Below are 27,853 nucleotides of genomic sequence, written 5' to 3'. Positions count from 1 at the left end.
GCGGACGATTACTATCAGCGGATCTACGGAGTACGCTTGGCCGGAAGAGGGAAGGAAGTTCTGCCTCAGGCTGCACTGGGGCTGTGCGCCTGACTAATGCGGGGAACGGCCGAGAGCGGAGATTTTCTGCCGCAAAGCCCCGCCTTCGAATCGATCGATAAGAAATTGCGTGATTGCCACTAGCCGGATGGGGTAAGATCCCCTGGGATTTTCTATACGGCGGCGGCGGCGGCGACGGCCTTTTTATCCCCCCATCGCCCCTCTCAGTCCGGCGCCGTTCGTTCCTCTCCTCTTGTTTTCTTGTCTTCATCTTGGTGGTATCGGCTGGCTGAACCCCGATTCCCAGACAAGAATCCTACACAATGGGCTCCCCATCCCCAGCCTTGTCGACCCTCGGCGGTCCGACTTATGTCACTGCCCAGACGCTTATCCAGCAAGTCGCTTATGTGCTGAGCGACAAGATCTTCTCCTACTCTCCGGAGTCCTTCGACTTGGATGCTGCTCTCCGGGAATGGGCGTCCAAGCAGGAGATCAACGCCAATGGCGAATCTCCCGAGATCAAGGCCATGGAGACTCGCCAGGGTGCTGGTAACATCGCCCTCGGTTACATCTTCTCCCAGGACTTCGATCTGAAGAAGCGCCACGTTCCTCAGGGAATTGTTGCCTCGTCGGCCACTCTTCCCTACATGCGGGCCGCCCTGGAGCAGCTGTCTCTGCTCTACTCCGTCGCTAGCCCCGTCGCCGCCCACGTTGCCGCTGTCGACTATGCCGGTGAAGATGGGCTCGTCTCCGACTATGCTTCCGCTCTCTCCCTCGCCGAGGAACTCGGTCTCGGTCTCGTGTCCAGTGCCTCTGTCCATGAAGCTCAGCACATGGCACTGCTCACCACCCTCCTTGCCTCGGTCTTGCCCTCCGTCCACATCTATGACGGTGTCCGCGTCGGCCGGGAACAGACCCGCGTCATTGACGTCCTCGACCAGGCCGGCCTCTCTCGCACCTACGAGGCCGCTCGCAAGACCCTTGAAGACTCCCGCAGCCGTCATCTCGACACCCAGGGCAAGCTGCTCGAGCTCCTCCAGTCCTTGAACGGTGAGCTCGGTACTGATTACGGCCTCTTTGAGTACCACGGTCATGCCGAGCCCGTCTCCGTTCTCGTTGCCTTCGGTACTGTCGAGGCATCGCTCACTGCTCAGATCGCCCGCTCTTTGGCCAAGGACGGTGTCCGCGTTGGTGTCATCAACGTCCGCGTCTACCGCCCCTTCGTTGAGGAGGAGTTCTTGCGCGTTCTGCCCAAGTCTGTCAAGACCGTCGGTGTTCTTGGCCAGGTTTCCAACGAACAAGCTGTGCAGGAGCAGGGTGTTCGCTCTGTCCTGTACGAAGATGTCCTTGCTGCTTTGACCTTCGCTACCGATCGTGAGCAGACCCCGACTTGCATTGATATCAAGTACGCCCGCTCCCAGCGCTGGGATCTGATCAACACCGCCGCTGCTTTCCAGCTCGTCCACGAGAAGCCAATTGTTCAGGCTGGTGCCGAGGCCGAATCTCTCCAGCTGCTCGACCCCGCCACCGTCCAGGAGTACACATTCTGGGATGTCGACAACTCTGTTGGTGGCGACGTCGCTACCACTCTTTCACAGGCCCTGGCTGCTGATTCCGCAAGCAATGTCACCACGAGCAAGGCTCACGACAACCTCATCCAGGGCGGTGTCGTCCGCGTCGACATCCGCAAGAGCTCCAAGATTGTGGATGCTCCGTACGCCATCACCGCTGCTGAGACCGCATATGTTGGTGACATCAAGCTGCTGGGTGACGTCGACATTGCTGCTTCCGTCAAGGACAACGGCAAGGTCATCGTCAACGCCCCCGGCGTCAAAGATGATGAGCTGGAGAAGAAGCTGCCCGTGGCCTTCAGACAGGCTGTTGCGGAGCGCGGAATTTCCCTCTACCTTGTCGACCCCTCTGTGGCTGGCGAGTCCGCCCCCGAGGCTGCTGTCCTTCAAGTCGCTTTCTTGCGCGTGGCTCTGCCTTCCCAGGAGAGTGTGGGCATCAAGAAGCTGGCCTCTATTGCTGGCAATGCCGATGTTCTGGAGAATGTTAGCAAGGACCTCGAGAAGGTGCTCCGCCAGATCGAAGTCCCTGAGGCCTGGAAGACCCCTGAGGAGGGTGCCCAAGCCGCTCAGCTCCCCAAGGACATCTCTCCCAACAGCTTCGTGTCCTTTGACAAGGAAGAGAGTGAGCCTGCCTCGTACCTTAAGGACTGGCAGGCTGCTGCCAAGGGTCTCGCCTTCAAGGAGGCCTACGGCACCCGGAACGCTCTGCGCCCTGAGACCGCCACCAAGACCTTCACTGTCCACGTCAAGGAAAACAGACGCCTGACTCCCGTTACCTATGACCGTAACATCTTCCACATCGAGTTCGACCTGGGTGACTCTGGACTGAAGTACGACATTGGTGAGGCTCTGGGTGTCCACGCCGAGAACGACCCCAAGGATGTCGAGGAGTTCATTCAGTTCTACGGATTGAACTCTGATGATGTCGTCGAGGTGCCCAGCCGTGAGGACCCCGCCGTCCTGGAAAACCGCACTGTTTACCAGGCGCTTGTCCAGAACGTCGATATCTTCGGTCGCCCGCCCAAGCGCTTCTACGAAGCTCTTGCGGAGTTCGCCAGCGACGAGAAGGAGAAGACCGATCTTCTCACCCTGGGTGGCCCCGAAGGTGCTGTGGAATTCAAGCGCCGCTCTGAGGTTGACACTGTTACCTTCGCCGACATTCTGCTCCAGTACCCTTCGGCCCACCCTGACTTCCACGACCTGATCCGTATTGTCGGTCCTCTGAAGCGTCGTGAGTACTCCATTGCTTCTTGCCAGAAGGTGACTCCCACCTCCGTGGCGCTCATGATCGTTGCTGTCACCTGGTCGGACCCCACTGGCCGTGACCGTTTCGGTCTGGCCACCCGGTACCTGAGCAGACTCCAGCCTGGCACCCCGATCACCGTCAGCGTCAAGTCCAGCGTGATGAAGCTGCCTCCCAAGTCCACTCAGCCTCTCATTATGGCTGGTCTTGGTACCGGTCTGGCGCCTTTCCGTGCTTTCGTTCAGCACCGTGCTCTCGAGAAGGCTCAGGGCAAGGAGATTGGTGCCGTTCTGCTGTACATGGGCTCCCGCCACCAGCGCGAGGAGTACTGCTACGGTGAGGAGTGGGAGGCCTACCAGGAGGCCGGCGTTATCACCGTCCTCGGCCGTGCCTTCTCCCGTGACCAGCCCGAGAAGATCTATATCCAGGATCGCATGCGCCAGACCCTGCCTGAAATTATCCAGGCGTACATCCGCGAGGAGGGTGCCTTCTACCTGTGTGGTCCCACCTGGCCCGTGCCCGATGTCACGGCCGTGCTGGAGGAGGCCATCACTACCGAGGCCAAGAACCTGGGCAAGAAGGTCGATGCGCGCAAGGAGATCGAGAAGTTGAAGGACGAGGAGAGATACGTTCTCGAGGTGTACTAAGCGGAGGCTGAAAAGTTGTGACGAGGTGGGGATTTCTAGCGTGCGCATGATGTGATGATCTGTCCGTCCTGTTTAAGTTTAGCGCATTCCAGCATAGACACCTGATCTACATAGACCTGCACATATTGAACTTGGTGATACCACTACATTGCCACTGCCTTCACTCTTTTGTATCATCATCTATCGTAATTCTATGGGTATCTGCTCTATCCATCTAGACCTCCGTACCCCTCACTTTCCATCTAGCAGCCAATTCTAAGCACATCCAACTTTTCCCGCCAAACTGACACTGACACAAAAATTCGTAACCATAACTAATATGAACAAGAAGATATCTTTATACGCCAATATTCCAAAACGCAGTAATATCACATCTCTGTCTATCTCTCATGCACGTCCCATACTACCCAACTTGGTCTTTCCATACGCACCACCCTTCTCCTTCCTCAGCTCCAAAGCCCGCCGATACGGCGGCGCAGTGGGCGGCTGAACCGGATCCAAACTGACATGATCCGGAGGCAGCGTGTACGAAGCATCGGAATCCCACGCCGAGAGATCACCACACGCAATAAACCGTGGGATCCACCTGTTCTCGACGGCGAATTTCTCAGAAAGCGGCTTATAGGCCAGGGGTACGGGCGTGACGGAGGCCAAGGAGTCGGCGTGGAGCAGTCGTGGTTGAGTTTGAGTTGAGTCCGTAGCCAATGTCGTTGCTGCGGGAGGGAGATGCGTCACCTTGATGGACTCTGTTTCATTGTTGTCCTCGCGGACCTCGACGGCGACGTTGCCGTCGGCGGAAACGGGCGGCCGGACAGCCACGCCGCCGAAGACGGGGTTCTTGAGGGCGTCGGTTCCGTCGTGGATGGAGGGCGGGATGAATCCCTCGCAGACGACGAAGGCTTCCAGACTACTGGCGCGACTGCTTCGGGGCTTTGCGACGCTGACTTTCTCGAAGACGGTCCGGAGTTGCGCGTACAGGAGATCGACGTCCCGGCCGCGGAAGATCTTGGCGACGAATTTGCCGCCGGGGCGGAGGACGCCCAGGGCGAGGTTCAGGGCGGAGTAGAGTAATTGGGACTGGATGTAGATGTCGAGATCGTGGAGACCGGTTACGTCGGGGGCGCCGTCGGAGATCACCAGGTCGACGGGGTGGGGGGGTCGGACGGCGGAGGGAGAGGACGAGGTGGTGGAGTCGTAGGCTTCGGGGTCCAGAGCGCGCAGGAGAAGAGGGATGGTGGAGGGGTGAGTGATGTCGGCTTTGAGGGTGGTGATTCCCTCGAGGGGTGCCATGGGCTGCAGGTCAATGGAGACGATCTTGACGTTCTTTCGGGGCTTCAGCTCGGCCATGTCGGTGTCTTCGTTGGCGGGGATGGTGGTGGTATCGCCATTTTGAACTCGCTCGAGGGCTTCCCGTTCTTTGCGCTTCTTCTCGACCCAGGCGCGACGACCAAAACTCTCGCCCTTGATGAGCACGCGACTCAGGACTTGACTCCAACTGCCCGGGGCGGCGCAGAGATCGACGACACGGGTCACTTTCTCGGGGTTCTCGTGCTCGAATAGATCGAATTGCTCGTCGATTTGGATGAGTTTGAAGGCGGACCGGGCGCGCCAGTTTTGCTCCTTGGCCAGACGGTAGTAGGCATCGCGCTTGTCTTTGGAGGATTTACCCATGGTGGCGGTGGGGTGGATTGAGGGGATTGACGCTGCTGGGCTGGTCGAGGGGAATTTCGCGGATTTTCTCGTGGGGCGGCGATAAGATTAACCTCCACGGCCCCCAGGGCGGCGGCTTTCTGCCGCTTTTTTTTCTTCCCTTCTTCGCGCCGCGGCATTGCTGGCCTTCTCCTCGCATCTCTGAGTCGTTATATTTGGCCAGGGGAAATTTGCAATCATGGGTCAGAAGAGACAGCGCGATCCGAAGGGCGCAGGCCTGCAGTCGAAGAAGAGGAAGAAGGACGCCGCCGCGGCTGAGGACAGCGATTGGGACGGAAGCGTCACCGTCAATGATCTCAACTGGAAAGAGGTTGCGCTACCCGATCGTCTTGAGGATGCGGGTGGTTTCTTCGGTTTGGAGGAAATTGATGGTGTGGACGTTATCAAGTCGGGGGGTAGTGAAGGCATCCGGTTCAAGGTATGGGTTGGTGAGGTTGTGTTGTTGGGAGAAAGCTAATTGACGATTCAGGCGGCATCCGGTAAACCGAAGAAGTCGATCCTGAAGAAGAAGGCGCCGGAGGAGGAAGAATCAAAGTTTGAAGATGATGAATGGTCCGGTTTCAGCGACAATGAGACGACCGAGGCAAAGGAATCTACCCCGAAGGAAGAGCAAAAAGACGAAGATGCCGTCGAGACCAAGGTAAAGGAGGACAAGAAGGGCAAGAAGAACGCAAAGGAGCAAAAGGAGCAAAAGAAGGCCAAAAAGGAAGCCAAACAAAAGACCACACCCAACCAGCAGGATAATAACATCAAGCCTGGACTCTCGTTTGCAGCTCTCGAGGATGAAGAGGACGACGACGGTGTGGATGTCTCTGAGTGGGAATCGCTCGGCCTGTCTCCCGAAATTCTCACCAGTCTGTCCAAGATGAAGTTCACTACGCCCACTCTCGTTCAGAAGTCTTGTATTCCCCAAATTCTGGATGGTCACGATGTCGTTGGCAAGGCGTCGACAGGTTCTGGAAAGACATTGGCATTCGGTATCCCCATTCTCGAACACTACCTCGAACAAAGACGGAAGGATCTGCGCAGTGGCAAGGAGAAAGAGAAGAAGGAAACCATTCCCATTGCTCTCGTTCTATCCCCCACTCGAGAGCTGGCACATCAATTGGCTAAACATATCGGCGATCTTTCTACCCACGCTCCCGGCGCCAGTGCTCGCATCGCCCTCCTCACTGGTGGTTTGTCCGTGCAGAAACAGCAGAGAGTGCTGGCAGGGGCTGACATTGTCATCGGTACCCCTGGTCGAGTATGGGAGGTGCTTAGCAGCGGTCAGGGCTTGATTCGCAAGATGCAACAAATCAAGTTTCTGGTTATCGATGAAGCGGACAGACTCCTCAGCGAGGGCCACTTCAAAGAGGCCGAAGAGATCCTTGGTGCTCTCGATCGTGTCGAGGAAGGAAACTTCGGCGAGGAGGACAGCGAAGCTGAGGAAGAAAAGTCTGATCCCCGATCTGAAAGGCAGACTTTGGTCTTCTCCGCCACTTTCCACCGTGACCTGCAGCAGAAGCTCGCCGGAAAGGCACGTTGGGCTGGAGGCGATATCATGGACAATAAGGAATCCATGGAATACCTCCTCCAGAAGCTCAACTTCCGCGAAGAGAAACCCAAGTTTATCGACACCAACCCGGTCTCTCAGATGGCTGAAGGGCTCAAGGAGGGTATTGCCGAGTGTGCAGCCATGGAGAAGGTACGTAAACACCCTGTATAGCACGCGATCACCGGTTAACGCGATGTCTGCAGGATCTTTATCTCTACACTCTTCTACTCTACCACCCCAAACACCGAACTCTCGTCTTCACCAACTCCATCTCCGCCGTCCGCCGCCTCACGCAGTTCCTCCAGAACCTCCAACTGCCCGCCCTAGCACTCCACTCGTCCATGGCACAAAAAGCTCGTCTGCGCTCCGTCGAGCGATTCTCCTCCCCCACATCTGACCCCAGCAGCATCCTCGTCGCCACCGACGTCGCCGCTCGTGGTCTCGATATCAAGGGCATCGACTTCGTCATCCACTACCACGCCCCCCGCACAGCCGACACCTACGTCCACCGATCCGGACGTACCGCCCGTGCCGGTGCCTCAGGAAAGAGTGTGATCATCTGCGCCCCCGAAGAAATGGTCGGAGTCGTCCGTCTAGCCGCGAAGGTACACGCCAACATGGCAAACGGGAAGAAACTGCCCCTGGAGTCACTGGAACTTGACCGTCGGGTCGTCGCTCGGGTGCGCCAACGTGTCGACCTGGCCGCTAAGATCGCCGACTCCAACATTGCCAAGGAGAAGGTCTCCGCCGAAGACAACTGGCTCCGGGCAGCAGCCGAGGACCTCGGCGTCGAATATGACAGCGAGGAATTCGACAGTGCCCAGGGCCGTGGACGTGGTCGCGGCCGCGGCCGTCAAGATAAGCAACGCAAAGCCAGCGAAGTCTCGAAGAACGAATTGGCCGGTATGCGCGCGGAATTGAAACACCTGCTCTCTCAGCGGGTCAACGTGGGCGTGAGCGAGCGGTACATCACCTCTGGACGAGTGGACATTCAGGCGTTGTTGCGTGGCGAGGGCAATAATTCGTTCCTGGGCCAGGTGGATCCTCTGGGATTCTGATTCATGTAAATACTTTTGTCGTGTCCATATACCAGACTTTCTCTTTTTCAACTACCGTGATTGATTTTCCGTAATGTACGCTACGCTACCACTTTAGGAGAGGGCTTCTATATCTTAGAGATCGAGCCGCTCGGCTTCACTACAACTGGTCCCAAGCAAAATCCTTCTGCAACCCCTCATAGACCTACCACTACTATCTTTGCTATGGACTCAAACAGAAATACTTACAATACCATGGCCAACTTGTTCCACTCTGCGTCACAATGCCCTCTTGCCGCACTTTCCATCTATATTTGCCGGCCATTCCATACACGCCCAAAATCACGATTACTTTGCTTGCCGTTAAGTTTCCATGGCATGACTTTCCAGCCCGTTTCATTTCCCTTAAATCTCATCATTAGCCGTCTTTTGAATGAGAGTTTGCCAGTTCTGGAGGGCTTGGTACTTTCCCAGTGGAGTAGAGTGACATGTCTACGTGACTCGATTGATGGGATACGGGTCTCATCCAGGCTCCTTTCCTCCACTTAACAGCTGACTCTTGAAGAAGTGCCTGCAGTCGCGGGAAGTTTATGCGGATTCGCTCAGACAAACTCTCTGATGAATGCTGATGTCAGCTGCCACGTTCATTGGACGCGATATCGACGGAGTAATATTCATCATCAGGGGCCCAGCTTAGTGATCTGCTGCCCCGGAACATGGCCCAGAGAACGAAATTCAAGATCAACCACTGGGCAGGAGATGCACAAAATACAGCAGCTGATGTAAAAGTGTGAGAAAGAGACCCCGTAAGTGGGTGTGATGACATTTTCATCCAGATCTGTGGCTAACTCGCCGTCTTCAGAAATTAGCTTGAAAGCCGCATTGAATCTCCCTAAAGAACATAATGTGTGGTGTTGCATTACTTGATTAAATGTTTTTAATCACGTCGTCCTGGGGACTCAGTGTCACAATCCCACTCTAAGTGCGCTTTCCAGAGTGAATCGTACCAGGCCTAAGAGCTTACCAGCTACGCTATCTGGCAAAGGACTCGAATTCTAAGCCACTAAGCTCAGAACGCGCATCACTTATAAGAAGGGTGTCCTTTACACCTCAGACCACGGCCAGAACCAACACATTAGATTATCGGATTACTGATCTTTGTCTGCCATGATCAAGTCCAAGTCCACTGAAACGACCGAGCCAAAAGCCACCCCCCCTCGCCAGTAACTCCTAGCCAAATTCTCAATGATACCGGCATATACAGCACCACATGCGCTTGCCGCAGTTATAACACATCATGGTTCCACACCGACACCTGCTCCCAAGTCAGCCGGTTTTTGACATTCCCCCAAGCAAGACCAAAGGAAAGGCCGAAACCGAAAAGGAAACAAACCAACTTACCAGACTTCCCTACACCCGATGGTCCTCTCCACCATCGCACGACACGTTTCACATCGGATCCACTTCTTCTTCCTCGCCAACATGAACACCTTATCGGACCCATCCGCACACGGGCCGGAATGACTCTTCTCCAAACACATCCCACACTGGCCCGGCCCTGCTACCGGCCGAATTAACCCCTCTGTCCTACCACACCTCTTCTTCATCGAATGCGCTTTCGACCGGCACGTCATACACATTCGCTGACGGCATCGGTCACAGGTCGTCACGGGGGTCTTTCTCTTCCACAAGGGAAGATACCATCCGCAGCGGTAGCAGTATACGGGGCTATAGTCCCGATACTTACCAATTGCAGCTTCGATCTCTTGACGTCTTTCTACGCCCAGAACGTGGCTTGCGTGCTCGGGGGTAATGCCGTACCCGCAGGATTGGGGGAGGCGAAGGGGATGGTCCAGGGCGCACCGGAAGAAGATAACCAAGCAGGCGCGGCAGAAGTAGTGGTGGTTGGGGCAGGGGGCGCGATAAAGTAGTTCATAGGAGTAGACTGAGAGACATGAGCCGCAGGCAGCGTGGGTGGGGTGCACGGAGAGCGGGGATGAAGCTCGCACCCAACTGGTGAGGCGTTGGAGTTGGTTGATCAGCACATTCATGTTTCTTGTTGTTGGTGAGTTGGTGAATCCACAAAGAATGCATGTGGGGAAGTGTTCTGTGGCCGAATGAGCCCACGGTGGTCGTCATAATGCCGTGGTTTGACGGAATGGAGTTGTTGGATTGTGATGATACGATGATGTTGATCAATACCTTTTCCACATAACAGCTTCAGATAATGCATGAGCTGAGCTAACCACATACAAGCAATACATCTTCCAGAACTTGCATCCCCCTGACATCTACATCACCGGTATTTCTATACTGGGTAAGAGGAGATCGTCCACTGAAATGCCGATGCAAGTGCATCCCGCCCACCAATCTCAACGCCCGATCTGCCCCACCGGCCACGATCCCTGCAAGTTGGGCGGCCATCCCTGCCCACCAGATGGATTAGCATGACGTCCGCGCCCGCCATTGGCCCGTCGAGTCCACGTTGATGCCATTCCACGTGGTGCTGGCTCCACCCGCCCGGATAGGCCAGGGTTTTTCATCTTTTTTTCCGGTCTGCGATAGATAGACTTTGCATTGCGTCTTCCCACCACATTCTGCTCTTCTAGAAGATAGATTGCGTTGAGCTTCATTTATATGTGAGTCCTTCCCCTCCAGTATTACCAGGACAGTCAATGGCATATACATGCAGAGCGAGCTATTCATTCAATCTATGGTGAACTAACATTGACCTCCATTCAAGTTAATTTCCAATCTCCATCTCAACTTCAACCTCATCACACCAACACCACCGCCAACAAGACCGAAAACACCAAACAACACCAAAATGTCCCTCCCGCGCCTCCTCCCCCGACCACCAACCCTCCGCCTCACCACCCGCCGTCCCCAATCCCTCATCCCTCACCACCACCACCACCAACACACCCGCCTCATCCAAGCCGCCCCCGCAACCTCCGCCATCGAAACCCCCTCCACGCTCCCCTCCTACCAACAACACCCACCCCTACCCCCAACCGCCGCCGCAGCACCCGCAACCGCACCCTCCCTCCCAACCCCCGAAACCCTCATCACCACGCACCCCCTCTTCCACCGTCTCCGCCTCGACCCCAAATACAAAGAATCCCGCCCCCACCTAACCATGTCCACCGCCCTACAACCCAACCATTTCGTGGCGGGTACTCTCTCCGGCCCCAACAAAGTCTCCGTCCCGGCGTACATGTTCACCACCATCATTAACCCAACTTCCACCACCAAATCCACCACCACCACCAACGACACCCCCTCTGACTCGCGCCCCCGCGCCCAAATCCTCTCCCTCTTCCACATCGGCCCCCAACTCTGCGGCCACCCGGGCTACGTACACGGGGGCCTCCTCTCCGTGATGCTGGACGAGACGTTCGCGCGGTGCGTCTCGGATTCGTTCCCCAGTGGGGTGGGGATGACGGCGAATTTGAATGTGGATTTTCGGAAGCCCGCGGTGCCGGATCGGGTGTATGTGTTGCGGGCGGAGACGGTCAAGGTGGAGGGGAGGAAGGCGTGGGTGGAGGGGGAGATTCGAGTGATGCCCGAGGGGAATGGTGAGGGGGAGGAGGTGGTGGTGGCGGAGGCGAGGGCGTTGTTTGTGGAGCCCAAGTTTGCGGAGGTAAGTTTTTTCTTTTTTTTTTGCTTGCTTGGTTGTTGGTCTGTTGCATTGTGGTGATGATGCTAACGGCGATTAGAGTATGGTGCCGCTGTATCGGGGTTAAGAATGTGAGATGGTTGGGAAGGAATGGATAGATGGATGGATGTCGGAATCATGCGCAATACCCTCATTTTGATAGAATAGACCTATGCAATCAACAGATAGATACATCAGCAGACTAATAGACTCACTGGCCCCGGATACACTGGCATTTCTATCTAAATGAATCAATAAATAACCCCCAGACGCCCCTCAAGGCACAGAAGTAGAAATGTGGCCCGAACGCAGAATTCCTCCAAAAGACAAGCCCCAGCTTGTCGGACCCCCACCGCAGCGATAAGGGTATACAGTTAGTACGCACCATGGGCGCGATTTTCGCTCTCGCTTTTGTTTGATTTCGTCTCATGTCTGCCTTTGCTAGATCAGTAGTTCATCTCTGATCATGACAGGTGGAACGCCCCCTGGCCTTCCTTGATGGCAACCGATAGCCGCTCGCGCAGTACATCCAGGCTGCTGTAGTCCGGAAGCTTCAAGTAGTTGACGCAGGTCATGACACTAGGAAGGTAATCATCAGGCGTATATGGAGGCTCACTAGGACGGCAGACAACAGTGAATATGGGTGTGAGACTCTTGAAACCTGCAAAAGGAAACTCGTCAGTAAAATCACACACAGCAGGTCAGGGTACTAACCGCCGATCGGGAGTTTTGGACTGCCAGTGACAAACTGCAAAAAGTCTCGTCGTTGTGGTGCACTCAATTCACTCATCGTCTGCAGCAAATTGCGCACACTGCGGCTGTCCATGTTGAACCCGTGGTCGGCCTTGATTGAATCCATCAGAGCTATCGGCGATTGTTAGCGAATTCAAGTGTGAATGGGGGAAGAAGTCTCACTTTCAATAGTCCAATCCTCCTCAGCCCTGCCAAACAGCATAACAAGCTCGTTGGGAGTGAATGTCCGCAGCGCGGAGTAGGGGAACACCTGCGAGAACCCGGCTCGGAAAGCCTCTACCTGCCGCTGGACGCCACTGCCCAAAGTCATGTCGACGACCCGATCGACATACAAATCAACATTCTCGATCGTGACCGGGATGTTGGACCCATTCTTGATCAACTCGATGGCTGGGTAGCCAGGCAAGGTAAAGTCCAGGCTCAAGTCCTCGACCGTGACCCCGCCCACTTCGATATGCTGCACGGCTTGGCTCTTCTGGGCCTTTGACAGCATCTGGTTGTCGTCCACCGCCTTCTTTGCATTGGCAAATGCCTTCAATAGAAGCAGTGAATTGGCCAAATCTTGATCCACCGCTTTCACAGTACCTAGCGAGGGGGTAACAAACGACGAGCTGTCGGCAATGCGGAAGAATGCCGGGTTGAAGGAGATGTCGATAATCCGAGAGTCGAGCATCGACCGAGCAACAAACTTGCCCAGGATCTTGAATAGCTGTAGGTGTTTCTTTCCGGATTCCGATGCAGCTTGCTCTTCACTGATAGGAGCAGGGAATAGACCACGCTTGCCAAAGGCATACTCGTCGCCATTGATGCAATCGTTTTCTCGCCAGATCTTGAGTTTCTTTTTGGAAAACTCTTTGGACACTGTCGAGTAGAACTCCAGTGTGGGACCCAAGCCTGTGCCGACTTCTTCGAAGTACTCAACCTCCAACACGCTAGGCGAGGAGCCATACAACTCCATCACCTTCATAGCCGAATCGAGAATGCGGCTTCTGGAGATTCGCACCTTCTGTCGCTGAAGGCGTCCGAGAATAGGCCGATCGTCACGCCGGGAATCATTGCGGCTGTCATCTCCGTTCTGCGAGTTGTGCCATCTCATCATCGCGCGCGAGTAACCAAACGAAGTTGACTGGAGGAACAGGTGGCGCGTCTCGAACGGGAAGAGGAAAGGGAAGAGTCGGGCGAGATCTTCGCTCCAGCTAGGAAGGCAGCTGCTGGCCACAATTAATGGCTCTTCTAGCTGTCTGTTTAGCTTAGCGGTAAGTTTGGTGTTGATAAACTGGGCCAAAGGCTCAGGTTTCAGGGCAACCAGCTCTTTGGCCTCAGCCAAAATATCATCGAGAGTAGAATTCATCTCATGCAGAACGCGGAGCAACCGCAGGATTGAGGCGGTCGTTGTATCCTGACTGAGCGACGCTGGCATCTCATTGCTGTCGTTTTTCTCGGCAGATCCGGATGTGCCCTGCGTGAGCGTGGAAGGTTCCGGAGGTGGCGGTCCAGGGACTCGTCTGAACTTGACTGTATGGATAGACGACCAAACATTCCTGGCGCTGGGGTCCGTATGTTGACGGTTATGGTGAACGGCACGATAAATGGTCGTCTCGTTCGAGACCGGCTCGTTATCCACGCTGAACTCAATATGCCAGTCGGACGGAATTGAGGCCATAGCGGCCGCGTAGGAAGAGAATGGGCGACCAGCCATTGCCAGCGAATTACCCCCCGGTGGGTTTGATGTGGAACCGGAAGCAGAAGCGGACGATTTGGATGTTGACGTCGACTGCGAGGGAGTAGCCACACGTGTACCGTCTTCTTTCCGGGCAGTGACCTTGCCCGAAGATGCCACCTCCATGTTGACTGCCGTCGGATCATGGACATTATCGTCAGAGAGATCATCTTCCAAGTCATCGACAATGGCGTTCAATTCCTCGTCCTCGCCATCGTCCTCCGGATCTTCATCATCACTCATTTGCCGTTCATCGGCGCATTCGAGGGGCTCAGTTTCGTGTTCATGTCCACCTGCGCCTTGTTGCCGGCTAGATCGTCTGGACCTGGAGCCGTGATCATGTCCCTCAGCTGGTGACTCGTTACCACCCGGACGAGTCTCCCCTGGACGGGGTGGTCTCCCCGAAGTGGTCGACGATCGAGGCTGGGAAGCATCGCTGCCAGGGAACTCGCCGCCGGCCAGCTGATCCCGGAGACGTGCTGCATTAGCAATTTGAGACAGGATCGTGTCCCGGGTGCGAGATGGTCTCGGCCGGTCTGACAGACTAATTCTAGGGTGGAGGAAATCATCCAGGGCTTTGAAAGTTGCGATAGCATGGATCGAAACCATGATGTTCCGGTAGGTGCGAGGAATATCTGAATCTTCATCTGCCACCAGCTTCAACCGGAGTTGTTTCCCCAGCATATACGCGGCATTGCTTCTTGTATTCTCCAACGAGTTATGACTCACGGCGGAAACCTCAAAATGCTCAGTCCTGCTGAGCAGATCCTGCAGCTTGTGAATCAAAACACTGAACGGTGTCGTGGCTGTACTTTGACTTTGGGCCTTTTCAGAGATGGTCGATCCCATGAACGCCTGCAAGAAAGCAGCACGAGCCTCGCGCATGGATGTAGCTAATGAAGAGTGGATAAGTGTTTGGCCATGCATGAGACTGGATGGGCACCTACCTTGGAAGTCTCCAAATACATCGAGCAGCACCTTGATGATACCGGAGTTAAGAAGTTCGGAGCTGGTGATACTCTCCAATGCGTCCCCATCGAAATACGCTGCAAGCTTTTTGAAAAGTGAAAGGCCATCTTCTTCACCATCGCCTGCATAGAACGCATCGATGTGCGCTGCAATATCTTTCAGTTCGTTTAACGTTTCCAATGCCTTGTCCCGCATGTCTCTGCCCTGGCTCGACTCATAGAGGTCCACAAAGCCCCGGGCATCGCGGGTAACGATATCCCGCATAGCGTTCTCGATTCTGGTGGAAAGGACGTGACCGGAAAAGGAGGAGCTTCCTGACTCAGACATATCATCGTTGTCATCCTCATCCTGCTCGTCATAGCCATCTCCCCCCTCGCCCTCGTCGCCGGCATCGTCTACTGCGCTACCGCCTGGCTTCGCTTCTGCAGAAGCATCCGGACCAGGTGAGGAATCAGCCGTTGGCTTCCCTTGCTTTTCAGTGGACAGCGGCCCCTCTGCAAGCTTGAAAATCTCCGAGATGACACCTTCCCGATGGAATTGATGCCGGTAAACATGTTCCAGGCGCTGGAATAAAATCTCTGCGCAGCGTAGTGCAGAAGACACCAGAGACGGATGGTCCTTTTGAGAGAGGATGGCCGCCAGGAACGAGGCATATGGAACGGTCCGCAATGCATCCTCGACTAGGCTAGCATCCAAGTTGTGCAGCATCTTGAGCTGGGCGGTCAACACCTTTTGGCGCACTTCGAGATTCACCGTGCTAGAATAGGCGTCGGTCAAGGTCGGCAGCAAAATCATCGCGAAGCGCTTCAGCTCCACCTTGCAGCCCAGGAGTAAGGAGCGTCGCTTTTCGGCAGATTCCTTCGCCTTGGGTGATGTTGGCTCGCGTGCAGCATCGCCCTCAGCAGGGAAGCCAGGCAAGCCGTCCGCTTGGGGAAGATGCCGGCTAGAGGCACCCGGTAGTAACTCACAGATAACATTGAGCGTTTCGAAGACCTGCTCCCGGGGGCGATGAATCAACGCCTGCATGACGAGGACACTATCCATCTTGACGGCTGTGTCATCAAGATTTGCCGGCGGCGAAACACCCGTCAGAATCTGATAGAGCGTATCTACCACATCCATCTTGAGCAATTCTACGGAGAGTCTCGGACTGGCTTTGGATGTGATGGCCAATACACGGAGAAACTGCGTATGAATGTGCGGGCCGATCAGATTGGTGGTGCCGGGCAAGAGCAGTCGAAGCACTGCCTTGAGCATTGCAGGCTCGATCAGCTCTTCGAGCCTCTCCGGCTTGTGCTTGAAGCTCTCGACGATCCGGGAAACACACAGACAACCTTGTTCGACAACCTTTGGATCATTGCTCGCGAGAACGTTGAGCAAAGTCGGCATAACGTCCCTAACGACCGGGAAAGAGTCATGGGGTAGGTTGCGGCAACAGTTAGCAGCCGTAGTCACCGCCGTACGCTGCGTGCTAGTCGGAAAGAAATCAAGATAAGTCAAGCAGGCCGTCAAGCCGCCCTCACGCACGATAGATGCCGGGAAGTCCACCGATATTTTCGCCAAAGTCTATAGCCGCCAATTAGTAAACACACCTTGGCGGAAACGGGGGCACAACTCACGCTGAGAGCTTGCTCAGCCAGGTCAATGAACTGGATGTCCAGAAGCTTCTGGCACAGGACTGGAACAGCCCCTCCGTAAACCACATTGGCCACGGAGCCTCGCAGGGCCTCCATCAAGTTGGCCAAACAGCGGCACGCAAGAAGCATGATCTCGGGGTTTTCTTCACCAAAATCGCTTGGCTGCATCAAGGCGACCAACTCCTTTACATACGGATCTGGGGAGAATTGGCCGGAAAGATTATCCTCATTTGATACAAGTAGTAGATCAGAGAGCTCCTGCAGAGCAATCAGCTGGATGGACGGGTCATCCTTCATTCTCAGATTGCACAGAATATCTCGCAAACGCGAAGACATGCCCGACATCATGCCGCTCAGAGCACGGAGGGTGCTTTGAAGTCCCAAGGGACTCCGCGACCCGAACAGACTGTTGTGGAAAAGGTCCCCGTCATCCTCGTCGTCATCATCTTCGAGGCCTGAAGGGTTGGTACCCTCGTGGCTTTCACTCGGAGGAGAAGAATCCCGTTCTTCGCTTGGTTCCGGTTCCTGTTCCTCCAACTCCTCTTCCGCCTCCTTCATGATCACATCGGGACTGGTTCTGGAAGGGCGCTTCTTTTGCCGACGAGGCGAAGACTGTGCTGCCGAGGCATTATCTGCGACAAAAAAGGTCAGTTGAAACCATCCGCGCAGGCGCATAACAAGTGGGTGTAAAGGCGGATAGATGAGCTTTCCTCCCACCGAACTTTCTATTCTTACCTTGGGACACCTTCCCACTCCTGCTAGATTTCCGCCTAGACGCCGGAGGGGAGGCCTGGCTCCTTGATGAATCCTCGGTAGGGTGTGATGATGGACTAGACATAATAACCTATCAGCCCCGGCACTCCACTCTGGATGTGCAGATACGATCTTACCCGGGTTGGGACATAGCTGAGCGATTACGGGTACCACGACGAGTGGTAGCAGGAGGCGCCGCCGCTCGAGGAGAAGCTGCGCGTCGCTGTCGTTTAGCCTTTCGGGGCGGAGACGAAGGATTCGACTGTTCCGGGGCGTCTACCGATCGATCACGTCGTGCGGGGGCCTTTCGCTTCCGGGTGGGAGCCGTACCAGCGGCCGCGTTCGCAGGGGAGGGACCAGTGCCGGTAGACGGGTTAGAGTCTGCAGCTACTCTCGCGGCTGAGCGAGTGATTCTGGAGGACATGAGAAAAGGTTCACTTTCAGGATATAGTGGGGGTAGAGGTGGAGAATGGCGTGAGGGCGAAAGAGAGATGGAAACAAAACAACAACTGGCAGTATGATAAGGGCATTCCCACCCGACTCAAAGACCGAGATGTTCGCGCGATATTCTCAGCCGAGTATACAGCTAGTAGGCAGAGCTCTCGTCTACCGAGGCCGTTGGGCAGGCCCGTGGAGAATAGGTTCTTGCGGGGGTATCACGAAAGAGGGGGAGGCAATGACCAGGATCAGGCCAAACACCGAGTGACCACAGGGAGTATATCCAGGGAGTTAGGGGAAAGTAGATATGGTATGTACCTAGCAGCAGTGGCGGAAGATCCAGCGGAGGATGGCTGAGCGGAAGAGTCCTCAAGAGGGTCCTGGCGGTGAGAACTGGGCCTTTGTCTGGCCATATGTCGATTGCTAACGAGAGCTGGATAATGAGGGCTCGCTCGTCAGTTGATACCGTTAACCCGCCATCCGTTACTCAAGGGAAGGTTGACCAAGCGTGGGCAGAATGGCGAATTGGGTTCCGTCGACGATCCGGGGACGGTTTAGCTGAGGGAGGGCCGATCGGGGATGTGAAGGGGCGCACGCTCAGGAGAACGAAAATTCCCACACGTGAGATAGACGGTGTAGGCGATAATATGTACCAGAAGGGGTGGAGAAACGTGATATTCGTTGATAAAACCGGGTGGCCGTGAGCTGGAGTGAAACGAAGAATGGTGGTTGAGTTGATGATGAGGGAGGGAATTGGGGGGAAGATGATTGACGTGGTTGGCGGTGGTGACGCCGGCCTGAGGAAGCAAGTCCGGAGAGCGTCAGACAGCCAAAGTGCAGCCTCAACCACTACCGAACGGCGGCCCCGGGCACCAGGCTGATCTTGCGACCGAAAATCTCCGTGTATTAATCTATATTCACGGTCGCAGTCCAGCGCATATCATTGCTCGGGCGAAGATGGGCCTGAATGGACCAAGCTGTCCCGACCTGGTCCCCATGCGGAGTACTTGTACCTGGTTGAATAGTTGACATATAGTAAATGGTAACTTAAGTAACTTGACTGAAGCATTCCACTTAATAACTAAGGACTGCACTTTAATGGCACTTAACTGGACTAAACTGAATCTATCCGCTATAGTTTCCGTTAAGAATCTCGATTTCCTCCCTACTAATCCTGGTTGTCGGGCTGAGATGGGTAGATGCATACCGCATCGGGCTACTCCGTACGTTCCAACCACGGACCTTGGAGGTTACCACGGAGTCATCTTTAACATGGTATAGTTATGGAGACCGGTCTTGTCTCTGCTGTGTAGACCAAAACCCCTGGCTGGTACTGTAAGATGCTTTTTTTAGGATCATTTAAAACACAGTCAGAGGGGGAGCCAGTACAATATTACTATTTCTGTCAAACCTCCTTCGATAGTATATAAGGCAGGTGAGCACTGGACACTCCGGCTTAAGAACCTACACTACTCCGTATAATAGTGGCAATATCTTAGGCAACACAGGGGAGCTCTCAACTCAAGTTTCAATGCCATTTCGATGATATTGGATCATCGTCTCCCTCATTGAGAAGTGAAGTCAGCGACATCCTATCCCGTGCAGATGACTGCATCTGCGTGGGGTTCCGTGTATCTTATCGCGTCCATTGGGTTTGTCACCCGGTCGGATATGCAAATACAATGACTGCCGTTTGCGGCCACTGCCTCGGTTGGCCGAGGGGGGTACTGCCGCCCATGGCCGCCTTCGCTGCTCCTCGACCATACAATACCGCAGGTGTTCTTCATCACTTCACTCACAATACACTGGCCGCAAGTCCAACTCTCTCGCGATTCATGGCTGGCTTGAAGAATCGAGCAGCTAATTTCTCTGGATAGCCTGGTTCGCGTCTACTTCTCAATTTCAAGCAGTAAAACATTACTTCCCGCCAGTCTGCCCATGCGTTTGCCCCATCTCTACCAGAAGTCTCCTGGAGCATGACTGAGCCTAGGTGAACGTGGCCAGGTAGAGAATAAGGATGGCATCGTTACTTCCACCCGTCAGACTTGAGTCCGCCACTCATAAACTTTGAAACCTACACGTCCAGATATGGGAATGAAGAAACACTTTCAATAAATTGCATTACAACGGCACATATATAAATCTCATTAGATTCGCGATTCTACGTTTATGACGCGAAAACATCAGTCAAGAACAATAGCCAGAACGCTTTCTCTCCGGACCTGAACTCTAGTCTAGTTGATCCAGCTGTCCAGACAGCCGCGCATCATTTCGACCAGGTTGGGGTTCGTCGCCCAAATTTCTGGCCTGGTCTTCAAAGCCCGCTTCAGGTTATCGTTGCGGTACATGGTGGGGTCGCTTTCGATCTGCCAGCGGGTCAGGTTGTCATACACCTGTTCCTGCAGAAGCGGCATGAATGGAGTCAAAGGATCATCCCGGGCGAAAGTGAAGCGGCTCGTCCACTCATCATAATCCATTGGCTTCAGAGGGAAGGGAATGATCCTGTTGAGGGTGGCAAAGAGCTCCATGATAGACACAGACGGGTCCTGATCGGGCGTCACGAGGTTATACCCGTGACCCAGATTGTCCGGAGTGGCTGCGATGTGGAGGATGGAAGAGATGATGAACTCCAAGGAGACGAAGTCGAATCGGTGTCGCTCCAGGATGGGGTAGCTGCCCATGCGAATGCAACCCTTCATGATACGGGTCACGTAGTCATTGGGGTTGGTGGCTCCGTTCTGGGAATTGCAGAGGACAGCCCCCAGCCGGTATACGGCCACGGGCACCCCGTTCCGACTGGCATTCCAGACAATGTTCTCCGCCACCCATTTGCTTTGGCTGTACCCGATATCGTACTCGAGCGCCGACACACTCCGCTCAAGGTCGCCATCCTCGTAGCTCTCCGCTGTGCCCAGGAAGCCTCGAGCACATCCGTAGACGGCAATACTGGAGATGTGGTGGAGCTGCTTCTGCTTGGTCGTAGTGGCCAATCTCAAGATGGCCAGGGTACCACCCACATTCGTCGGGCGAACGGTGTGATAGGGCACCGTGAAGTTCATGTGTGCTCCGACATGGAAGATCACACCGGCGCGAGCGGCCAAGGAGGCAAATCCCTCTTCTCCCAGCCCCAGGTTGGCATCGGCCAGGTTGCCGGCAAGGGCCTTGACTTTCGGATGCGAGATCGCCGACAGGTGTCCATACTTGGTGAAGGTAGCCTCGAGACGGTTGAGGGCAGCCGCGTCGTCCGCAGCTCGGACGAGGCAAATAACTTCGCGGACGTGTGGCATCTTGATCAAGGCAGCCAACAGGGCTGAGCCGACGAAGCCGGCAGCCCCGGTGATAAAAACAGAGCCATCGGATTTCCAGTCGGTGACGGGGCCGGGAAGGGGGAAGATATCTTTTCCCAGCTCAGCATCGCGCACCCAGAGGTCCTTTTCATTCACTCGTGCGATGGCGCTCCCGCCCTCCTGCAGCAGTTGAGTGAAGTCGGCCAGCTTTGGGTGCTGGTAGGGGAAGGTGGTCGGGATCTTGATGCCGAAGGTCCTGCGAATATCGGAGATCATGGTGGCGACCTGCAAGGAGGTGCCTCCCAGAGTGAAGAAGTCGTCCTGGGGCCTGATGTTCTTGGCAGGCATGCCCAAGATCGAGGCCCAGATACCTGCGAGCTGTTCCTCGGGAGTTTGCGGTTGTTGAATCACCGCACTCTCCACGACCTCGGCGCCGGTGAATCGTTCGAGATAGAGCTTGGTCAGAAGAGTTCGATCCACCTTGCCGTTGGTGGTCAGAGGAAGGGTATCGACAAACTCGAGGCGCGGCACCATCAGTTCTGGCCCGAATGACTTGAATGCCTGGGTCACAGTGTCCTTATCTGCCACCACGCCGGGTTTGCGTACGACATATGCCACGAGAAGAGCACCTAGGTCTAGCTTGGGAGGTTGGACTTTCATGGCCACTGCCTCGAGCAGGAATCCAGTTTGCACAAGGGTCTGTTCAATCACCTCCAGCTCGACCCGATGGCCAGCAATCTTCACCTGATGGTCTTTGCGACCCACAAAGAAGATAGACCCATCTTCCTTGGCCTGAACCAGATCACCCGTGCGATAGAAGCCCTTCGGCTCATTGGTATCAGATTTCAGGGTTACAAATGCCTTGGTATTGTTGATCTCGTCGTTGAAATAGCCACCCGACAAGCCCGCTCCGCCCACAAGCAGTTCTCCGACGGCGTTTCTGCCTGCAGGATGTCCCTTGTCGTCCAGGATCAGAAGCTCCACGTTGTGCAGCGGTTTCCCGAGCGGCAGCGAGTCCAGGAAGGTATCCGCAACGCACAGAGTGTGCCTGGTCACCCAGATAGAGGACTCTGTAGGTCCGTACACATGCAGGAATTGTTTGGGGGGGCCGTTCTGTAGGATGTGCCGGACAGCCTCCTTGCTGACCACCTCCCCTCCCACCATCAGTGTTCCAACATGACTAAATATCGTCGGAATCTGGGCTGATACGGTAGCCATGAGGGCCGCATTCAGGTAGAGATATGCCGGGGTGTACTTCTTGAGGTGCGCTTCAAACATCTCGGTGTCGAGCAACAGTTCTTTTCTGGTAATCACGAGGGTGGCTCCCTGGAGAAGTGCCGCCCAAATCTCCAGAACTGAGGCGTCAAAACTGACGTTGCTGGCCTGGGCAACTCGGGAAGAGGGGAGGATCGGGCAGTCCGGATCCGTGGCCAGGTTGATCAGTCCACGAGAGAGGATCTGGACCGCCTTCGGCTTTCCAGTCGTCCCTGAGGTATAGATGACATGGGAGCGTTGATGGGCACCCGAGGTGATTGGCACCTGCAACTGATCAGGCGTATCGGGTGTGCTACTCTGATGCAGGTGGACAATCTTCTGGTGGTCCGCCAACCGGTCTCGGTGTTCCACATCCACAATGACCCAGGTCGCGTTGATTTGGGCCAGTCGCTCTGCCAGATATGTATCGGAGTGGGCTGCATTCAGGAGAACACTGCTGGCTCCAACATAGGCTACTGCTAGCTGAGCAGTAATATGGTTGATGCCAGGACGCGAGAGAATGCCAATTGGTTCTTCAACCTCGATTCCTCGGCGATAGAGATCACTTGCAAGTTGAAGGGCCTTGTCATTTAGTTCCGCATAGGACATGGTATAGTCGCCGTCAATGATCGCATCTGCGTTGCCCATGAACTTGGCCTTCCTGAAGGCCAACGGGCCAATTCCTAACCCGGGCACATCGCCCTCGCCGGCCAAGCTCAATAAACTGGGAGGCATCTTCACTTCCTTGGATACGGCCTCAAGTCAATCGGAGGGAGAGATAGGATCTAGGAAGAGGATGCGCAACGAGATGGAAGACTGTCCCTGGGTGGTTCTGGCTTTGGATCCTCGTCAGGGCGTCGCTCTCTTGATTCTTATACTCCAGTCCCATCCTATCCCGCGCACTGGCCATTGCGAGCCTGTCACGGTGTCTCAAATCTCCGAACGACAGATGCCGGACATGCCCATCTGCTACGCAAGGGGTATCTGAAGAGCATGTCAAACTGACCGCGACATCTGCCCTGCTAGTTGGCTCAACATGGCCCAGCTCAAGGTCAGCGTCGAGATCCATGCGAGGCTATTGGCCCAGGTTAACATTTCCGTGCGCCATTTTGGCCACCGAGGGCATATTCACATTCCATGCCTTTGCTTCACCCTTGCTTGAAATGACAGATATTTCTCGCACTTTATCAAGGGGCGAGTCTCAGACGTTATCGTAGTGACATGCCGTTCCGCCATTCATCAAGGACCATCCTCTTGCGTCTGCATACATCGTACATATTTGGGACTCACATGGCTTGCTAGATAGTCGTTCGAGACCCTGGCTGCTCGGCTGCGCCAATTCTGTACATCCCGGCTGCAGTGATTGCCCATGGAGGAGCCATTGTACACATGGTCAAAGCTGAAAGGACATCAGAATCAGAGAGGATGTTTTTGGATCCTAGTTTATTGGCTATCGTATCACTCAGATGTTGATGTTGATAGAACGATTGAATGAGTCTCTATAGGCTAATAACTAAGCTATAATCAATAGTCCAGCCTAGACTAGGCACCCACTCCGCGGACGTCCGCGGCCGACAGGCGGAGATGAGGTGATCGCGGCCGAGTGTCGCGAGGTACACCGAACGTCCGTCTTGGTCGTTTTTTTTTCCCCGCTCGCCTCTTTGATTCCCCCACGCTGACTAACCCAGCGGCGCCCGCATCCATCCTTTGGCCCATCCCATCAGCCAGAACCATTCATTCCTCTCTCTCTCTCTCTCTCTCTCCATCTCCCCGAAGTCTCTTCCCGCTGTCTACTGTCTTATCGTCCATCCACCACCCCCTTGACTTATCGCGGGCCAGATCTGGTCCCTCCCATTATCTCTCTGAGCGTCCCTGGGACACCTCCCTGCCTTACGTCTGCAACCATGACCGACGCCATCAGTGACAATGTCCACCGGAGGCCGTCTCCTTTGCCTCCCGCTCCTATGGATGACTACGCATTCCCCGAGCTTCGTCTGAAGCGCACAATGGACGATCCCGAAAAGACCCCCTTGCTGCTGGTGGCTTGTGGCTCGTTCTCGCCTATCACCTATCTGCACCTTCGCATGTTTGAGATGGCGGCCGATTACGTCAAATTTAGCACGGACTTCGAACTGGTCGGGGGTTACCTATCCCCGGTGTCCGACGCCTATCGCAAAGCCGGTTTGGCGAGCGCCGAACATCGGTAAGGCACCTTGCCTCCCTCTTCCACTCCATAACCCTAGCATCCAGCCAAACAGATGCCATCACATGCTAACAAGAATGACTCGAACAGTGTCGCCATGTGCCAACTCGCAGTCGATCAGACATCCGACTGGCTGATGGTGGATACCTGGGAACCGATGCAGAAGGAATATCAACCCACCGCCGTTGTGTTGGACCATTTTGATCACGAGATCAACACTGTACGACGGGGCATCGAGGCCGGCAATGGCCCTCGCAAGACTATCCAGATTGCTCTGCTGGCAGGTGCTGATCTGGTCCACACCATGTCAACCCCCGGAGTCTGGAGCGAGAAGGATCTCGACCACATTCTTGGAAAATACGGTGTATGTATCCCTACTTTCCAATCCATGACCCCTTCTTGCTAATCTGGTTCCTAGACCTTCATCGTGGAACGCAGCGGAACCGACATCGACGAGGCTCTCGCTGCCTTGCAGACTTGGAAGAAAAACATCCATGTTATTCAGCAACTCATTCAAAATGACGTCAGCAGCACCAAGATTCGTCTTTTCTTGAGGCGTGACATGAGCGTCCGGTACCTGATACCCGTCCCGGTCATCCATTACATCGAACAACACGGCCTGTATAAGGACGATGGCACAACAGCCACCGACAAGGGCAAGGGCCGTCAGGAGCCCTCATCATCGGGTTGAATCGTCATACGGCGACTCAACCCTTCTGACTCTGTTAGCTCTCAATCCACCATCAGAGTCGCCCCGCTTTCCACCACGAGGAAACAAGAGCACAAGCGGGAAAGAGAGACCAAAGGAGCTGTTAGTGCGACAAGCGGCCAATCATCTCACCATAGAGATGTCTAATTCAGAACGGCGCGGGTCATCTCAGCCTGGTGCTGGAGCCATCCACCCGGTGTATAAAACTCTCTACCTTTGCTCTCTTTCCCCCGCTCACTTAAGACATGCTCGCCTGATCACTCTTGTGACACCGGCGCCCCTGACCCCCTCCCGGGCACGGACTCTGTCACGGTGAAACAGATCCCTTGCGGACTGCGGCTGAAAAAGAAAAAGCACCCCTGGCTACGTTTCCATGTTATGTGTTCTGATCACACCCCGGGCGTTTCGCTATCGCTTATGTTACGAGTAATGCGTTGAAGATACCATAGATTAATCATCTGCTTGTTTTGTTTGCCTTTCTTTCTTCCTTTTTTTTTTAAATGCTTTTCTGGTCCCCCCGCCCATGATGGTTATACCCTGTTTTACGTTTTGAGGTCACTGTACCGATACGTTAGATGATAGCTAGAGCTAGACATGAACCGGACGAGTACTGTTCCTGTCATCATCTTAGTCAAGTTCCTGTCATGATGATGATCGTTGATCAAACGAAATCGGGTATCTGAATTAAGTCTTTTCTAATATCGCAAGTCAATCATGTAAATGTAGACCACCATATGCCAGTCATAGTGCAAAGGGTGAAATATGCATGTCTGTGAAGAAAGGGGCCCGAAAAAAAAAAAAAGAGACATCATATCATGTATAGAAATGAGCACACTCCACACATGTATGCGCGACCCCTCATGCATGGGATGTATGTATGTAATAAAGCACGAAGGAAGAATAAAACTATCTATGGTTTGTTTGAAACGATCAAAATATATGGGACAGGAAGACAAAAGAACCCGAAATTCAGGTGTGAGTTCATATACATCATGAGAAAGGTTTAGAGGGATATTTGAAGGAATAGAGAGAGATAGAGAGAGATGAGTCTAATCGTCACAGTCATTCCACAGATCCTCGGCTTCGATCACGCCGAGACACTCGTCCGAGTTGGTGTCGTGCATGACAGCTACCACTGTCACGGAGGTCTCGGAGGATGCATTGGCGTCGGAGACGAGTCGTCGTGCGTCGTCGATGGTGCTTGAGCCTGGGATGCGGAGCCAATCCTTGCGAGACACCCCGAAAGGTAGACCAAGTTCGACGAACGCGGAAACGTGCATATCTACATAATTGCTTTGAGAGACGAAGCGGAGATGTCGGGGGGGTACGATTTCCGACGGCGAGAGATGGACCCATGACTTGGCGTTGGGGTGTTGGATGGCGGTGAGGAGGATGTCCAGGAGACGGACTTTGCCTGGTGCAGACACTTTGGGAATTTGGTCGAGCGAAACAAGCATATCGCGAACGAGGGGACGCTGGTCAGGTTTGCTGTCCGACTGCGGAAACGAGGTCGTAGTCTGTTGAGCGGGGATGTAGTCTGATGGCGCGGAAGAACTCGATGCAGACGACATGCTCATCGGCGTCAACGCCATAGATGCGGCGCCGATGGCACCTCCCGGATGGAAACTCTTAAAGATCTCTGCGGGACCCCTGCCTGGGGAAGTATGTAGCCGCCGGGCGGTAGCGATAGCCAGTGCATCTCCCAGCGATAAGGCTACCGTGGTGGACGACGTCGGGGCACATACGCCGATCGAGGACTCTTCATCCTCATGGATGGGGGCTGGCAGGAGGATTCCCATGTGGGACGGATGGAAAGAGAGCAGCGGACAGGTCGACGGGCGCATATGAGAGGTGATGGCAATCACCGGGACCGTTGAAGGTATATGAGGAAGCATGAGCAGAAGCTCCGGCGTGCGACCCGAGAACGATATCAACAAGAGCGTGTCGTGCTATAGCAGAAACATGTACTGTCGGTAAGAAGTCTCTTCTAGTATATGTCACGGCATCCTTACCGGTCGTATCATGCCCAGGTCACCATGCAATGCCTCGGTGGGGTGCAGGAATGCGCTGTAGATGCCCAGGCTATTCATGGTGGCTTCCAGCTTTTGGGCAATCTTCCCACTCTTGCCCACTCCACAGCAGACCAATTTCCCGCCATGCTTGATGCTGCGTACGATCTGAGTCACGGCGCGCGCAAGGTAGTCTTGCGCCAAGGGATCGGTCTGGTAGATATGCTCCAGATGCGCCAGGGCAGCGCGCTCCGCTGAGATGACCTGGAGGGCTGTGGCGACGGGTGGCGTCTCCTTGGTTCCCGGTAATGGGGCATCAGTGGGATCTGGAGGAGTCATGGGGAGGAGGAAGTCGTGGGGGATGGAGGGGTTGGTCTCCGGGAGGGGCATGGCGGGCGATAACGGAATCGCAAATGGCTGCTTCAGATGCCCCATGGTCTCGAAACCATTCTCTGGAGGGGAAGAGGGGAAGAGGGGAGAAGAAGGAACTGGGGGCCTTCTCCCAGGAGGCAGCCTGGGACAAAAGATCCCGGACAAGAACCTGGAGACGCGGAAGGAGGGGGAATCCGATGGTGGGGGGGGGGCGACAAGAAGCAAAAAAGTGGAGGAAGAGAGGCAGAGGGAAAGAGACGGGGAGCGGGCAGATGAAGAGATAGCGACGGTGTGCCGCCCTGATTGG

General features: G+C 54.9%; 8 protein-coding genes across 8 annotated transcripts; 4 read left to right on the top strand and 4 right to left on the bottom strand.

Annotated features, from left to right (window-relative positions):
- Window positions 1-263: 263 nt before the first annotated feature.
- On the top strand, window positions 264-3,648 carry BO80DRAFT_429385 (sulfite reductase subunit alpha). The gene has a single exon (XM_025720452.1). The coding sequence runs from the start codon at window positions 363-365 to the stop codon at window positions 3,498-3,500; it is 3,138 nt and encodes a 1,045-aa protein (XP_025570465.1). The 5' UTR covers window positions 264-362; the 3' UTR covers window positions 3,501-3,648.
- Window positions 3,649-3,652: 4 nt separating this feature from the next.
- Window positions 3,653-5,220, bottom strand: BO80DRAFT_468873 (tRNA methyltransferase TRM7). The gene has a single exon (XM_025722962.1). The coding sequence runs from the start codon at window positions 5,169-5,171 to the stop codon at window positions 3,888-3,890; it is 1,284 nt and encodes a 427-aa protein (XP_025570464.1). The 5' UTR covers window positions 5,172-5,220; the 3' UTR covers window positions 3,653-3,887.
- Window positions 5,221-5,319: 99 nt separating this feature from the next.
- On the top strand, window positions 5,320-7,887 carry mak5 (ATP-dependent RNA helicase MAK5). The gene is made up of 3 exons (XM_025724505.1): window positions 5,320-5,628; window positions 5,680-6,897; window positions 6,951-7,887. Exons 1-3 carry the CDS (start codon window positions 5,389-5,391, stop codon window positions 7,803-7,805), a joined length of 2,313 nt encoding a protein of 770 aa, XP_025570463.1. The 5' UTR covers window positions 5,320-5,388; the 3' UTR covers window positions 7,806-7,887.
- A 2,573-nt stretch (window positions 7,888-10,460) lies between these two features.
- On the top strand, window positions 10,461-11,695 carry BO80DRAFT_485335 (PaaI family thioesterase). Its single transcript, XM_025723488.1, has one exon. It carries the CDS (start codon window positions 10,612-10,614, stop codon window positions 11,482-11,484), a length of 873 nt encoding a protein of 290 aa, XP_025570462.1. The 5' UTR covers window positions 10,461-10,611; the 3' UTR covers window positions 11,485-11,695.
- A 211-nt stretch (window positions 11,696-11,906) lies between these two features.
- On the bottom strand, window positions 11,907-17,698 carry BO80DRAFT_449597 (HECT-type E3 ubiquitin transferase UFD4; the record flags this gene model as incomplete). The annotated part of the gene is made up of 7 exons (XM_025721751.1): window positions 11,907-12,103; window positions 12,157-12,306; window positions 12,358-14,808; window positions 14,863-16,450; window positions 16,504-17,153; window positions 17,257-17,351; window positions 17,412-17,698. The coding sequence occupies 7 exons, from the start codon at window positions 17,696-17,698 to the stop codon at window positions 11,907-11,909; spliced, it is 5,418 nt and encodes a 1,805-aa protein (XP_025570461.1).
- A 2,248-nt stretch (window positions 17,699-19,946) lies between these two features.
- On the bottom strand, window positions 19,947-22,988 carry BO80DRAFT_449596 (non-ribosomal peptide synthetase; the record flags this gene model as incomplete). Its single annotated transcript, XM_025721750.1, has 1 exon — window positions 19,947-22,988. The coding sequence occupies one exon, from the start codon at window positions 22,986-22,988 to the stop codon at window positions 19,947-19,949; it is 3,042 nt and encodes a 1,013-aa protein (XP_025570460.1).
- A 1,169-nt stretch (window positions 22,989-24,157) lies between these two features.
- On the top strand, window positions 24,158-25,147 carry BO80DRAFT_367213 (nicotinamide/nicotinic acid mononucleotide adenylyltransferase; the record flags this gene model as incomplete). Its single annotated transcript, XM_025716279.1, has 3 exons — window positions 24,158-24,456; window positions 24,547-24,820; window positions 24,875-25,147. The coding sequence occupies 3 exons, from the start codon at window positions 24,158-24,160 to the stop codon at window positions 25,145-25,147; spliced, it is 846 nt and encodes a 281-aa protein (XP_025570459.1).
- A 1,067-nt stretch (window positions 25,148-26,214) lies between these two features.
- On the bottom strand, window positions 26,215-27,609 carry BO80DRAFT_367105 (SIS domain-containing protein; the record flags this gene model as incomplete). Its single annotated transcript, XM_025716272.1, has 2 exons — window positions 26,215-27,114; window positions 27,178-27,609. The coding sequence occupies 2 exons, from the start codon at window positions 27,607-27,609 to the stop codon at window positions 26,215-26,217; spliced, it is 1,332 nt and encodes a 443-aa protein (XP_025570458.1).
- Between the last annotated feature and the right edge of the window lie 244 nt (window positions 27,610-27,853).

This window comes from Aspergillus ibericus (genome assembly GCF_003184845.1).
Source record: "Aspergillus ibericus CBS 121593 unplaced genomic scaffold BO80scaffold_62, whole genome shotgun sequence".
NCBI classification, from domain to species: domain Eukaryota; kingdom Fungi; phylum Ascomycota; class Eurotiomycetes; order Eurotiales; family Aspergillaceae; genus Aspergillus; species Aspergillus ibericus.
The sequence above is the reverse complement of the archived record's forward strand: the minus strand, read 5'-3'. Positions and strand labels throughout refer to the sequence as shown.

Excerpts from the sequence above, each read along its gene's own strand:
- BO80DRAFT_429385 (XM_025720452.1), top strand. The coding sequence starts at position 363 with ATGGGCTCCCCATCCCCAGCCTTGTCGACCCTCGGCGGTCCGACTTAT.
- BO80DRAFT_468873 (XM_025722962.1), bottom strand. The coding sequence starts at position 5,171 with ATGGGTAAATCCTCCAAAGACAAGCGCGATGCCTACTACCGTCTGGCC.
- mak5 (XM_025724505.1), top strand. The coding sequence starts at position 5,389 with ATGGGTCAGAAGAGACAGCGCGATCCGAAGGGCGCAGGCCTGCAGTCG. Across the intron at positions 5,629-5,679 it reads GTGAAGGCATCCGGTTCAAG|GCGGCATCCGGTAAACCGAA; the intron begins GTATGGGTTGGT and ends TTGACGATTCAG. Across the intron at positions 6,898-6,950 it reads AGTGTGCAGCCATGGAGAAG|GATCTTTATCTCTACACTCT; the intron begins GTACGTAAACAC and ends CGATGTCTGCAG.
- BO80DRAFT_485335 (XM_025723488.1), top strand. The coding sequence starts at position 10,612 with ATGTCCCTCCCGCGCCTCCTCCCCCGACCACCAACCCTCCGCCTCACC.